At 53.8% G+C, this 13042-nt stretch overlaps 1 protein-coding gene across 2 annotated transcripts; it reads right to left on the bottom strand.

The window, feature by feature from the left end:
• Positions 1-292: 292 nt before the first annotated feature.
• Positions 293-12997, bottom strand: AMH (anti-Mullerian hormone). 2 transcript variants are annotated; one of them, XM_038384435.2, is made up of 6 exons: positions 11066-12997; positions 7425-7603; positions 6909-7004; positions 4263-4386; positions 3665-3848; positions 293-2753 (listed from the first exon to the last, which is right to left on the bottom strand). In XM_038384435.2, exons 1-6 carry the CDS (start codon positions 11691-11693, stop codon positions 1835-1837), a joined length of 2130 nt encoding a protein of 709 aa, XP_038240363.1. In that variant the 5' UTR covers positions 11694-12997; the 3' UTR covers positions 293-1834. The 2 variants fall into 2 exon arrangements, with proteins under 2 accessions (XP_038240363.1, XP_038240364.1); XM_038384436.2 differs by lacking the exon at positions 6909-7004 and having other exon boundaries at positions 11066-12995.
• Between the last annotated feature and the right edge of the window lie 45 nt (positions 12998-13042).

Below are 13042 nucleotides of genomic sequence, written 5' to 3'. Positions count from 1 at the left end.
TTCCCTGCCAACGGTTCAGGTTTCAGACCTCCATGGTGACCACGATGCTACAATCCTACTCGTTTTCCAGTCATCCCTAGAGACTTCTAAGGAAAGCTGAAGGGCTAATGGCAAAGCCAAGCAGCTGGGTGCTGGGGTAGGAGAAACCTTCTAGTTTTCCTTCTAAGGCAGGAGCAAAAAAGGCACAACCCCCTATTTTCCCGTGCAGCCCCGTATAGGGGCAGTTTGAATGTACAGAAACACAAGTGAAGTGTGCTACTTTTCAATGCTTTAGTAAGAACACAAGAAGCACTGCAGCCCCAAACAGCTGAGGTAAATAGTTTATTCTGACCTCTACTGAGTTAGCAAAAATGTCCTTTTTAATAATGTATTAAACTGGATGGTTTCAAAAGCAAATCCGGGTCAAGATTTTTATAAAATTTAGGCGAATCAGCAGAGCACTAGGTGCGTGGCAAAGGCCTGTAACCTGAGCTCCCTATCAGCTTCCATGGAGCTGTAGAAGGCCCCGGGTCACTCGGGGATTCTGCACCAGGGGGCTGACTGTGAGCTGCACCCAAGCAAAGCCCTGGCTGGTCTGGGGAGGGGGTGTGCGCCCACCAGCATTGGGATTAGCCAGCTGTGATAAGTGAGGGAGGGTCCCCAAAGCCCTGCTGAGCAGCAGATCTTTCCTTCTCTCGCTCCTCTGTCAAGGAGCCGCCTCCTCAAAGCATTGCTCCAAACACTGGTTCTCAACCTATTTACCCTTGGGGGCTGCATATACAGCTCTCTGTGTGTTATACGGGCTGCATCCACACAATATATACACTCCCTGTATGGCCCTGAGGATGTCACACGGGCTGCAGCTGTGTGCTGATTGGTCTGCAAGCGGTCTGTGGGCTGAGAACCTGCTCTAAAGAGCCACAGCGCACTCCCTCCGTGTGGGGCTGAGTTAGCTGCCCCTACAGCACCCTGCTAGATCCCTGGGGCAGACTGCAACCCCCTAGCTTGCCCCACACATCTTCCTTTCTTCAGCCACACAAATGTTGGGGTGGATTTGGAGTTGAATTGAGAGGCTAGGCAAGCTTCACCCACAGCAGTGCCATGCCCCTCATGGCTGGCCTGCAGCACCCCCACCTGATCCCAGCCCTGCCCTCCCAAGGCACCACACACCTGCTCTGCAGCACCCCGTGCTCCACCAGCCCGATCTTCCAGCCTTCCCTAGGCCCCTACCCTAGCACTGCCTCTCAGCACAGGATTTGAACCTCTGCTTCCATGATGAAGTGGCCTGTGTGCGAATCCCAGCACCCAACCTAGCCCATAGCATCCATCAGTGGCACCAGTATGTTTGCATCAGACTCCCCCCTCCCCCAGTTACAGATTTTCCCCCAGCACGCCCCCTGCCCTCAGCACACTCAGCACTAAATGTGGGAAACGAAACCATAAGATATGGATAAATAACTGCAGATACAAGCATCAGGCAGGGAGGGGCCGGGGTGCTGCTGCCCACCATGGCTGCTCCACATCCCACCTCTAACAAAGCTGGAGGGGGGCGGGGGGGGTCAGATTTGGCCTATTGCTGCCCTCTGAGCTCCAGGAACACGTCACTTGCGCCACCCCTGCGCTCTGCTGCCATTGTGGGCCCAGGGGGGCAGACACACCTGGGGCTGCCCTCAGCTTCCTGGAGCGCGATAGGCCCATAAACCTACCAGGGCCAGAGGGAAACAACGGAGCCAGTATTGCTGGGGAAAGGCAGCTGTGGAGCCAACAGCCCAGGTCCCAGCCTCAGCTCAGTCGCCTCCCTCCAAACTCTGAAGGCCAAAGGACGCCAGGGAGAGACGGGACAGGCCGGGCATCTCTACCGACAGCCACACTCCTCTGCCACCATGTTGGGGAACATAGTGACCTGAATGCCCTCCGTGGTGATTCTGATGATCTCCTTGTCGGAGTATTTGACTGGCACGCAGCAGGGGCTGCGCCGCAGGGGTGCGCCCCGTTCCTGCATGCCCATCAGCAGCACCGTGTGGGAGGAGTAGTCAGGGATGCGGGTGGAGAGCGGGAAGCGGCAGGGGCCCTCGCAGTTGTTGGCAATGTATCTCTTGGGGACGACGATGAACTTCTCGTAGTGGAGGTCGACCGTCAGCTCCTGCAGCCGGCAGCAGGCCTGGGGCCCAGCGCTGCGGTTCTGCCGGGACACCTTCCTCTTCTCCTGCCAGTGGGCGCGAACGGTCTGCAAGACTTTGAGCAGCAGCAGTGTGTGCAGCTTCCGGTGGCCACGGGGCAGCTCCTTGGGGTCGCTGCTGCCCGACCCCAGGGGGTAATAGCAGAAGGCCAGGAGATGCTGGAAGAGGTCAGTGTTGGCTTGAAAGGCTGGGATCTCCCTCAGCTCCTGGATGACAGCCTGGAACTTCTCCAGCAGCAGCTGCAGCAGGCTGCCCTCCAACCGCCAGTGCCCGAACTGCTGCTCCAGCAGGGCCTGGCTGTTCTGGGGGAACAGGAGCACCAGGGGCTCGTCCGACTGCACCAGCCGCTCCAGGGCTGCCTGCTCCGACAGGTTGAGCAGCTGGTGAGGAAGCGTCTCCATCGTTTTGAAGTCCAGCCAGTGGTGGAGGCCGGAGGCAGCAGGCGGCTCCCCTGAGGGGCTCAGGACCCTGCTGACAAACCTGGTCAGGCTGCCCAGGAACTGGTCGTGGCTGCCGGGTGCTGGGGATGAAGCATCGGCCTGGCCAGCAGCTGCATTAGAGGCCCGCTCCTCGGCCTTGCTGCCAGTGGGCGAGCTGCCAGGGAGGCACAGACCGGGTCACAAAGGGTCCTTTATGCGATGGGCCCAACCACAGGCCTGGGGGTTCCCCCTCCCCCATAGGGCCCAGCCCCCCCACCCCACAATGGGCACAGGGCCTTCCCCTCCCCCAGGGGGCAAGGCACCGACCGCAGGGCCTGGCCCTCCCTGCCCCACTCCTGCCGTATGCCATTGTCAGGGCTCAGCCCCTAACACAGGCACTGCAGAGCCCATTCGGCCTGACCCAGTCTCCAAGCACGTCCGTGCCCCCTGCCAGGCTCTGCACTGGAGAGGTCTCCCAACCCAGGAACGCTGTGGGGCTGGAGCCCGAGTGACTTTCTTCGTGCCCCACAGGGAGCTCAGTGCTGGCGAATGGTGCCCAGCTGGCAGCCACCGGAGCAGAGCACTAGCCACAGAGCAGGTGCAGCCGCACGAGCCTCCCACCCATGCCCCCCTCCCACTGTCCCGCGGCACCATCTGCAGGGCTCGCTGTCCCTTGGGACTCTGTGCTGGAGCAGCAACAGGCTGGGTTGCCACATGGGCACCTGTCTCCCAAGAACAAGACTGAGAACCACCCAACTCATTTCACGTGGCCCTCAAAGGGGAACATGCTTCCCTCAGAGCTGGAGGCAGCCCTTTCCCCAGGCCGTCAGCCCCTGCCCCCTCCAAATCTTCAGAATGTGACTGGGCTGCCCCCAACACCGGCACAACTCCAACGTCAGACACTTTGACTCAGTTCTAACCCCATGGGCAAAGCCGGGGTGCTAGGACAGGCAGAGCTGCTCAGAGCTGACGGCAGGTGACTGGGGGTCTCCCCAGCCGAGTGGCGGATGCTCCCCTCCCACCTATCAGTCAGCTGGGGAGATCCCCAGTCCCCTGCCTCCGTTTCCATCCCAAAAGCCTGCACACCTGGGCTGCGGGTAAGGGACCGTCTCCAGCACACCGCCCACCGAGAGGAAGGAAGAGGGGGACGGGGTGTCTTCCTCGCATCGCGGCTTCACCAGCAAGAGCAAGGCTGGGGTCATCCTGGTGAAACACTTCTCGTCTGCACCGAAGAGCAGTTGCTGGGCCTCCAGGGGGGGCAGGAGGGAGCCTGGCAGGGAGCAGAGAGGAAGGAGAAGAAGGAATCAGCAGCAGCAGGACGCGCCTTCCCACTGAAGGTCTTGGTGCCCTCCCCAGACACCCACCCAGCCCCTGGGGTGGAGCCCAGAGTTGTCCACACAGTACAGCTGGGGGTGAAAATGATGGGGCTTTCCAAAAGTCACTCAGAGCCCCAGACAGAACCCAGGAGTCTGGGCTGCCACTCCCCCACGTTAACCCCTAGGCTGTACTGCCTACGCAGATAACCCCTCAGTTTGCATACAGCGGGCAGTCAGTGGGAGCTACCTCTGCCATCATGCCTCCCCCCAACTGACACTTGATACCCCAATGGGCTTCGGGCCCCCCAGCCCTCTTCTCTGATGGCAGCTCTTCCTAACTCAGCTGCCTGGGGTCACCCCTCTAGTACCTCCGTCACCAGGACGCCTGATTGCCAAGGAAACGTCAAAGCTGAGCTGCCCGTGTGAACGGATGGCAGACATCACCGAGGCCCCAAGCAGCAGGTACCGGGTGTCTCTGGAGAGGCAGAGAGCCTGCAGAGAGAGCGGAGGAGAGCAGAAGGGGTGAGCGACAGGGGCGACCCTCTGCACACGAACCCGTCCCTGCCTGGCTCACCCCATGCCGTGGGACAAGAGCTCAGCGGTACCCAGGGGACGGGCTTGCAGACGCCCAGCAAGCTGAGCGTGAAGGAATATAAATTGGCGGAAACTGAGTGTTCGGGAGCTGGAGGGGAACGGCAGCGTCTGGTCTGGATCTCCCTCTGCCTGCAAACCAAAGGCCTTGCTGGCTACAAAGAGCAGCTCTGTCCATTTCCTCCTGGGATCTACAAGCTGACGGCAGTGTTACAATCTGTTCCTGGCAGTTTCGGGCTTATCAGCGCATCTGCTGAGCTGCTCCCAGGGCTGCAGGGATCGGAGGCGGCAGGCAGGGCCATGCCCCTGGGGAACAGATCAGAAAAGGGAATGGGGGCGGAGGGGGGGTCCATCTCTTCAGCACTGGGAGGTGCTGGAAAGGAAAAAAGACCCAGAGTCTGTAGCAGTGGCTCCAGCAGCCACAGAATCTTTCCCCCCTGCTCCTTCAGGGGGCGGCCCCCAGCCCGCCATTCTGGCAACGCTGACGCGGAGCCCACCTAGCCTGGGGCTTGGTCGTAAGTGCAGATTTAAAGAAACAAGGGAGTTTCTAAGCTGCGTGGGATTCTCCCTGTGCAGCTGACTGGGTGGCAGACCCCTGAAGGCAAGCAGCTGCCTCCTCCAGCCGCGGGCAGCTCTAGGCCAGGGGAGCCTGACCAGCGCTCCAGCGTGTCCTGAGGGAGCGCTCTCACACGCCTGCCACAGCATGGGTCTATTACTGCCCTACTGAAGGCAACAGGAGCTTTGCCCCTGCCTCCGACAGGGCTCCTGTATTCGCTCCTTCCCAACATAGGGCAAAACCCTACAAGATTTGGCTGGACACAGTCAGAACGCCATTAGCGGTCTCTGTATTTATTTCCTCTCGGTGGTTCAGCCTCAAACAGGCTCAGATCACATGTGCAGAGCGGATCTACCCAGCTGGCTGCGCACTCCCATTGGGAGCTGAAATCCAGCAGATGCACAAGGCTCAATCTCCAGTAGCGGGATCAGCTGAGACAGCCTGGTTTGCATCAGCGACAAACAAATCCTGCTCTCTATGTACAGGGAGTGGCTGTGCCGAGAGACAAGGCACCAAGGTTAGGGGGTTTAATATTCACTGGGGTGGTTCCTGCAGAAAAGTGAGATGGCAAAGGTGTGCCTGTAGGGGGCACTGCCCCCAGTCACACCGTTCTGCTGCAGAACTGCTTGATGGAAAGCACTTAAATAAGCGGCCAGATTTTTCTAGTGCCCATATGGCGGCTGAGCTCTTGGCAATCTGGCCATTCGTGGGTACTTCTGCTCTGAAAAGTGACCGTTAAAATGCCTCATCCTTATTCAACAGCTCCGCCCCATGTGTTTATCAGAGCCCAATTGGCCCAGCTGTAGAAGACACCAGAGCCTGTTCCTGTTAGCGATGCCAGGCCAGCCCAGCCCAGCTCCAGGAAAGGGCACTGGAGTCTAGTCCTTCATGTGCATCCTCCAGGGAACTGTACTAGATTCCTCTTGCATGGCCAAATTTAGCCTTTGGTTTCTCCTGTTCAACCCCGTTGTCGTCAAGGGCAGAATCTGGCCCGCAGACTCTTACCACAGGAGACGGGCCAGGTGAGACAGCGAAAGTCATTCGCAGGATACACCTACATGGCAAATGGCAGCCCACGGCCCTGAGTCTGAGCCCAGTTCTACAGCCTCCAGCATGCAGGGCTCACGCTCTGAGTCCGGCACTAAAGACAGCCGTGTAGACATTGCGACTCAGGCCAGAGCTTGGGCTCTGAAGCCCGGGCTCTGAAGCCCACTCACCGCCCCCGCCAGGCTTCAGAGCCTGAACGTCTACACGGCTGCTTTTAGCACCAGAGTCCAGTGCTCTGGTACTCAAGCCCAGCTAGAGTCCACAGGTGTAATGCCAGCAAACAGTGTGGCTTTGTGTCCCCCTTCAGTGGGGATAACACGTACAGACAGTTATGAGTTTGCTTCAGCCAACATAATTGGTCCTTTAGCGCTTCGATATCTAATTGCATGAGCTAGTGTTATTCCTTGCTGATGACCCAGCCAGGGCTGTCGTTACAAGTTCAATGACACCGCATGCCCCATGTGAAGTGAGCACATTCGAGCTGGAATCGCCAACAGCCAATATATACAGAGCCCTACAGGGCCATTTTTACAGTCGCCCTTCAGAGTAGAGCCACTCGCAGCTCAGGCAACTGGATGCATTTTATCAGTGGATTCATATGGAGACAGAGCAGCAGGCAAGCAGCGCTGGTGCATCTGCCCCTGCTGCCTGGTTACATGGGGTGCCACAGCCGGGGAGCCACCCTTCCCAGGAGTAACCCCTGCCTCTCCTTGCTGGACACAGCCTGGTACGCTGATGCTAGAGAGGTTGGCGCATGGCAGTGCTGGCCAGTGAGCGGGTGATGAATTGATGGAAGCTGAGAGCTCTCTGCCTTCCTCACCAAGGAGCATGGGAGGTTCTGGCTGCACACACAGATCCCTGTTCCCTTCCGTCTTTCCCACAGCACTCGGTTTGGATGATGGGATAAGAGCGCCACCTAAAGGAACACCAGGGGGCACATCAAATCTCCAGCTACTACATCAGGGACTCCAAGAGAATCCATGGAGGAGAGGGTGGAGGGGTGGGCACCAGAATCATGGCACAAAATAAAAGTTATGGTTCAAGGTGATCAAGGCAACCTAAAGCAACATGCTTACTGGTTGGTTGTCTGTGCCAGGTTCCAATCCAGATTCTAGTGTGGGGATCTATGCTGCAAAAAAACCCCATCATGGCAGACGCTACTTGCGAGCAGCAGAGGGGGCCAAGGATTGACTGGGTCGTGGAGACAGCCCTGTTAGTGATCTAGGACGAGGCATATTGGTGAGGGGGAGCAGGCCCTGCCACTGTTCAGCTGTGCCTGCTCTGGGCATAGCAGTTGGGCACAGATAAAGAAAGCCAGCCTTGGGCAGCTGCTTACCTGCTTCTGGTGCAGCCCTTCTCCTGCTGCCAGGAGCTTCTCTCTTGCTTTGCTGCCCTTCCTTTCCCTACTTCCAGGATAAAACACCAGCAAGGCAGACTGGAGCTCTCCAAGTGACAGCCCCACGTCCTCTTGAAAAGCCAGCTTAAACCTGAGCTTTGTCTCAGCATCCCACTTCACTGCCAGAGAAAAGCCAACATGAACAGCATGACTCTCTCACTGGGTAAATGGAAATACACCTTTAACATGCAGGTAACCTGTGGAACTCCTGGACATAAGATGTCAGAGGCCAAGCATTTCAAGGGACAAACACACAAAAAAAACCCAGAAAAAAAAACAAAACAAAACAAGGGATTAGGCAGACTGTGATAATGGCTGAGGAATTCACACTGGCACTAGCTAGAAAACAAAACCATTAGAGTTATAAACCTTCCTGTCGCGGGGCATAAGACAATTGGTAACTGCCAGGGATTAAGAAGAAGTTTCCCTATAGGCAGGTTTTTCTATCACCACCCACTGCTGGGATTATTCACCTTCCTCTGAAGCAGCTGGTGCTGGCCCTGGCCACTGCTGGAGCCAGGATAATGAGCAGAATAGATCCCTGTCTGAACTGCCAGTTCCTAGGCTCCTTTGGTTTCAGGGCCGCCACAGGGATCTACCCCAACCCTTTGTCCACTGGAGGCATTAGAAGGTATTTGTTCCTGCTGCCCTGCCCACAGCATGGAATTTCAGCACATTTTTGCCCCTCCCTTGTTCCAAGCCAAGATCAAGCCAGGTGCCACTTTAACAAATCCTGGCTGTACCTACACATTGCAGCAAGGGGCAATTTCCCTGTCTCTCTGGGCTCAGTGGGATGCCCTCCAATCATCACTTCCTGGCTGTCACTGTGCTGGACACTATGTCCAGCCTGCACTTCTCAGTAGCACTCAGGACAGAATCCAGATCTTCCTGCTTCGAAAGCCCAGACCCTGCTCCTTAGAAGACTCTCCCACACATTGCACCCAGTTCATTACAAGACTGAAACCTTCCCCCTTTTCAAACTCTGACCTGTCTAGTTTCTCCAGGCTCTCACTCCTCCAGCTGCTGGCTCTCCGTACCCACAGCAGCATCCGGGGTAAGTGTGTATGTGTGTGGCCTCCTGAAATTGGTCACAGCAGGTGGTCTTTCAAGGAGATGGGATAAGGCACTTGGAGGACATCAGAAATGCATTCTCTGGCAGAAGCTAGTCCTGTAACAAGCTGTTCTAAGAGGAGCACAAGATCTTAACATTGACTCCTGTGGGGCTCACCACTGATTTATTTAGGAAGTTCCTAGAAAGGAGGTAGCGGGAGAAGCAGTAATGGGGAAGTCATTCAAGGATCTCCAAGCCACAGAGCAAGGTGAATTGCTCATCCCAACAATAACCCGTCCTGGCAAAATGCACATCCTGGATCAGAAGCTACAGCCTGTTCAGAAGTAGGGACCAGAGGGCTGGAGTGGGAGGAGTGATGCCCACATCTGAACAGCCAGACTGAGTCAGACCAATGGTCCATCTACCACAGTATCCTGTCTCCCTGCAATGCTGGTGCCAGATGCTTCAGAGGTTGTTTAAGACCAAAAACGTTTAGAAACTGCCACTGATTTGGGGCACCTCAGTTGCGGGGTACCAACTTGGGCTAAGTGACTCATGCCATTGAGTCCAGCCAGGAGCTTGACTACAGCGGTGCTGGGTGTGGTGATCATGGAGAGATCAGAGCATTAGGAAAGGCATCAGAGCCAAGATGAAACTGAACAGGTCCTGACTCCCAGGACTCTGGTTCAATCCAGCAAACCACGCAGCCGCCGTAAACCTGGTTTTGCAAGAACGTCCTTAACAACTTTGCATTACTTAAGTGACGTGACTATTGCTAACTAGCAAATGCAAGTGATACTACAGCAAAATATGGCTGAACGCTTAGGGGACACCATTTTGCTAACTTGAGGGGCAAATTTGTTTTCACTAAAAAGGTAACCATTTTTTGTAACAGCAAAAGCGGTCTGCTGTTTTGCAGGCCCTGGGAAGCTTCCCCTGGCCAGAACTGACAGATTATTCAGAGCCATACACATGAAATACAATTGTCCTGGGAACAGTTATAGTGTGTTTTTTCCTCACCAAGTATGCCCAAGATTTCTGTCTGTCTGAGAACAGTAATGCAAAGCCATGCTTCAGGATGAACTGGATAGCTTGGGGCACTGCCGACCAGGGCCAGCACTATCCAGCTCTGTGTTGCTGGTTCAAACCCAGACCAAGTCAGCAGAGTTTTCAACGGCTGCTGGGTGCTCAGGGATGCCAGGCAGGCATACATGGAACAAAATCCAGCTCCACAGCAGACAGGCCAAAAAAAATGGACGCGCCTTAGAGACTGAATTCCCTTTTCATCCATGGACATGATCCCACCCCTGACCTGGGGAAGCAAAGCGAGGGAACACTGCCATTGTGGCTGCATATGACTAAAACGATTTCAAAACCAGAAGGGCCCATTAGGGTCATCTAATCTGACCATCTCACGCCAGCACTAAGAGTTATATATTTAAATATGCTGTAGGCTGGTGGGTGGGCGTAGGAGAGTGGGAAGAAAGTTCACTCTTTTTAACTAGCACAGTTCTCAGCCAGGTCAAATCCCTGCCTATGCTAGAACGCTGCTGGTAAGAGATCCCTCAGACACAGATTTGGCTGCCAGGATGAACAGGGGCAAAGACAGAACCTCACTGGTTGAGGAGACTCTCAGTGTTGCCCTTTCCTCACCCCCACCCCAGGACAGATCCATTCACATTTGCCTGCTTAAGAGTCCTCGTGCCATGTACTGCAAAAGAGGAACTGCAGGGTTTTTACACAGGCAAACTCACCCTGGCAGCAAGGACTAAGATATGCTTCAAGAACAAGATTGGAGACATTACACGGGGGATTGACACTACTGAGGAAAGAACAAGAGAGTGAATTGTTCTCAGCGATCGGCTCTCTCTAGGATTTTATGCCAGGCCCACCGCTGGGATATGAAGAGTGCCTATGAACTGGGTCACTGGTAAGAGCAGGCAAGAATATTGTTGCCACCTTTAGGAACATATCCTCTCTCCCCCCTCTTTTCTCCAATAAGAGAACATGGTCTAAACTGATCCTTTGGATTTTACCATAAATACTGGAGGAACCAGTGAGACGGCCCTCAAAGGCCAGGAACGAGCACAGTGGTGGGGTCCATTAACCCAGCAACACTGGAAGTCACAGCAGAGGATAGGAAGTTGTTAGGGATGGGGACACACTCGAGGTGATCACCACAATTCAGATGGTGGCTAAAGACAAATGGGAAGTTTATTATACTGATTAGCAAAAAGAAAAGGAGTACTTGTGGCACCTCAGAGACTAGAAAATTTATTTGAGCGTAGTCTCTAAGGTGCCACAAGTACTCTTTCTTTTTGCAAATACGGACTAACACGGCTGCTACTCTGTATACTGATGAGGTAATTTCTACTCAGAGAGGGACTCTCCTTCCCTCCCCCACTTCATCTTCTACCAACCCCCCTCTTTGTTGTGCAAAGCAATATTTGCTGGGTAATACCACACTTAAAATGGTATCTGAGCATCTCTCTCAACCTGTCAGTCAGTTCAGGGTTCTCTTAGCACATACCTTCTTCAAGATGCAGCACAAGGAACCTGTTCTCCCCTGGGTCAGCCAAGTGAGCACTGATGTGTTTCAGAGACAGGAGAGCAGAATGGGTCTCCCCAGCAGGACAGATCCCAAAGGTCTCCAACCGGCCTTGATCCCAGCTTGAATGTCTCACCATCTTGAGGAAATCGCTTTCGTAGCTGGTAAGGACCCCCACGACTTCCAAGTGACTCTGTCCCAAGCCGTACCTCCTGCCCATTTTCACCGTGCATACTGGCCCTTCCAGCCCACCCATGGACCAAGGGGGCAGGCTGGAATCTGACCCTAGAACTGGGAAAACTGCCTCCTCAGGGATGAGCTGATGGCATTTTGCTCCTTTGACATCATCTCCTGGCTTGTCACTCTTCAAAAGATGAGTAGCACCTGTGACCTTGGACGTCAATGCCATTAAGTTGGGTTCTGCTCCTTCATATATGTGCTCATCTTCCTTTTCTCTCTGCTCCTCTCCAAGTCCCAACTCCTTTGAAAAGGTTATTTCCAGTTCTTCAGCAGGTGAAAGTCCTCCCCCAATGCCTCCTTTTCTAGGCAGAGCAGTCAAGGGGAGGAGCAGCAGCAGGCACTGCAAAGCCACTCCAAGCATGGGCCTCATGTTCCAGCTCTGAGCAGCTCTAAACTCTGAGGCTAGAGTTACTCGAGTGCATCCCTCGAAACACTTATGTAAGGGGAGGACTGCATCTCCCGTTCAAACAAAGTGACCTTGGGTTGACAATGCAGAACACACCTCCCTTGAGAAAAATTCAGAGGCCAATGTGCTATAAAGGAGGGAGGGCCGATTCAAAGGAGTTTTTCTGTTCTATTTTTGGCGTTGCATCTAGCACTTGGAAATGTTATAAAATTAAAGCTGTTTACCTTATTTGTAGGGATGCTTGTCCTTGACTTAAGATGTTTTTAAAGAAGGGTGGGGAGGAAAAAAAAGCCAGTCTGGCTTGAATCTTCACTGGGATTGGCAGACATTTCTCTTAGGACTTGAAACATCCAGGGAGTCAGAATTGGTTAGACTGGAAGGAATGGGTATAAGAAGGGGTAATGGGAAGAAACTGAGAGAAGGTAGGTCTAGACTGATCAGCTGTCTCTACTGAGAAGCTTCCCTTGATTATTGGGAGCACCAGCTCTTCCATTCTGCAGACAGTTTAAAGAGGTCACCTCATAAAGACTCGCATTCTGCTCCAGCTCCTCCCAAAAAACTCAGTGCTCGGGTTGTAAAATATTTCATTCTGCAGGAGCATCAGGAAGGGGTTGCCCAAAGGAAGTAAATGGAAGCCTCAGACCTTGAGACAAGAATTGGACTGGATTAGATAACATAGGGAACAATCCTATAATAGCCTGTCCCGACTGGGCCATAACAGCTACTGGCAACTTCTCCTTTTTTACCTTCTCCGATATCAACAGTACCAAACGGCTAAGGCTGGCCACCACATCTATTCCATGGAAATTTGATGCCCACAGGTTTTTAAAAGGTAATTGTGTCTTCAAAGCCAAGTTCAACACAGAGCCAGACCTTTCTGTTGGTTCACAGGGCCTGTGTGTAATACTCATGAGCTAGACACTGCAAAATGTCTCAATCTGCAGCAACACTGGAGACCACGGTCTGGTAATAGACCAAAGGGCTTGTTTGCTCAGAGTTCTCTTCTACTGTGAGACTCACAAGTGACAGTGCCTCCAGCCCATCTCAGGGCATGATATTTCAACCTGACAGACACAGATTCAAGCCACAAAGGCTATTAAGATGCAGGCTTCAGAGTACCAGCTGACCACCAGCTCATCTTAAGAGAAATCCCTCTTACTATTGTTTCACAAGTTTTAAAAAATAAAAAAATAAAGAAATAAAATTGCTCTATTAGCCAATTTTCATTTTAAAAATACATTTGTGGCTTTCGCAAAAAGGAGTACTTGTGGCACCTTAGATACTAACAAATTTGAGCATAAGCTTTCGTACCT

The sequence above is a fragment of the Dermochelys coriacea genome, chromosome 25 (assembly GCF_009764565.3).
Source record: "Dermochelys coriacea isolate rDerCor1 chromosome 25, rDerCor1.pri.v4, whole genome shotgun sequence".
Taxonomy (NCBI): domain Eukaryota; kingdom Metazoa; phylum Chordata; order Testudines; family Dermochelyidae; genus Dermochelys; species Dermochelys coriacea.
The sequence above is the reverse complement of the archived record's forward strand: the minus strand, read 5'-3'. Positions and strand labels throughout refer to the sequence as shown.

Bases quoted from the DNA above. Each gene is read 5' to 3' on its own strand.
- AMH (XM_038384435.2), bottom strand. From the start codon at position 11,693: ATGAGGCCCATGCTTGGAGTGGCTTTGCAGTGCCTGCTGCTGCTCCTC. The intron at 7,604-11,065 runs GTATGTGCTAAG...TTTCTCTGGCAG, and splicing joins TGTGCTGCATCTTGAAGAAG to TGAAGTGGGATGCTGAGACA. The intron at 4,387-6,908 runs GTGAGGAAGGCA...CTCTCTCTGCAG, and splicing joins AGAACCTCCCATGCTCCTTG to GCTCTCTGCCTCTCCAGAGA.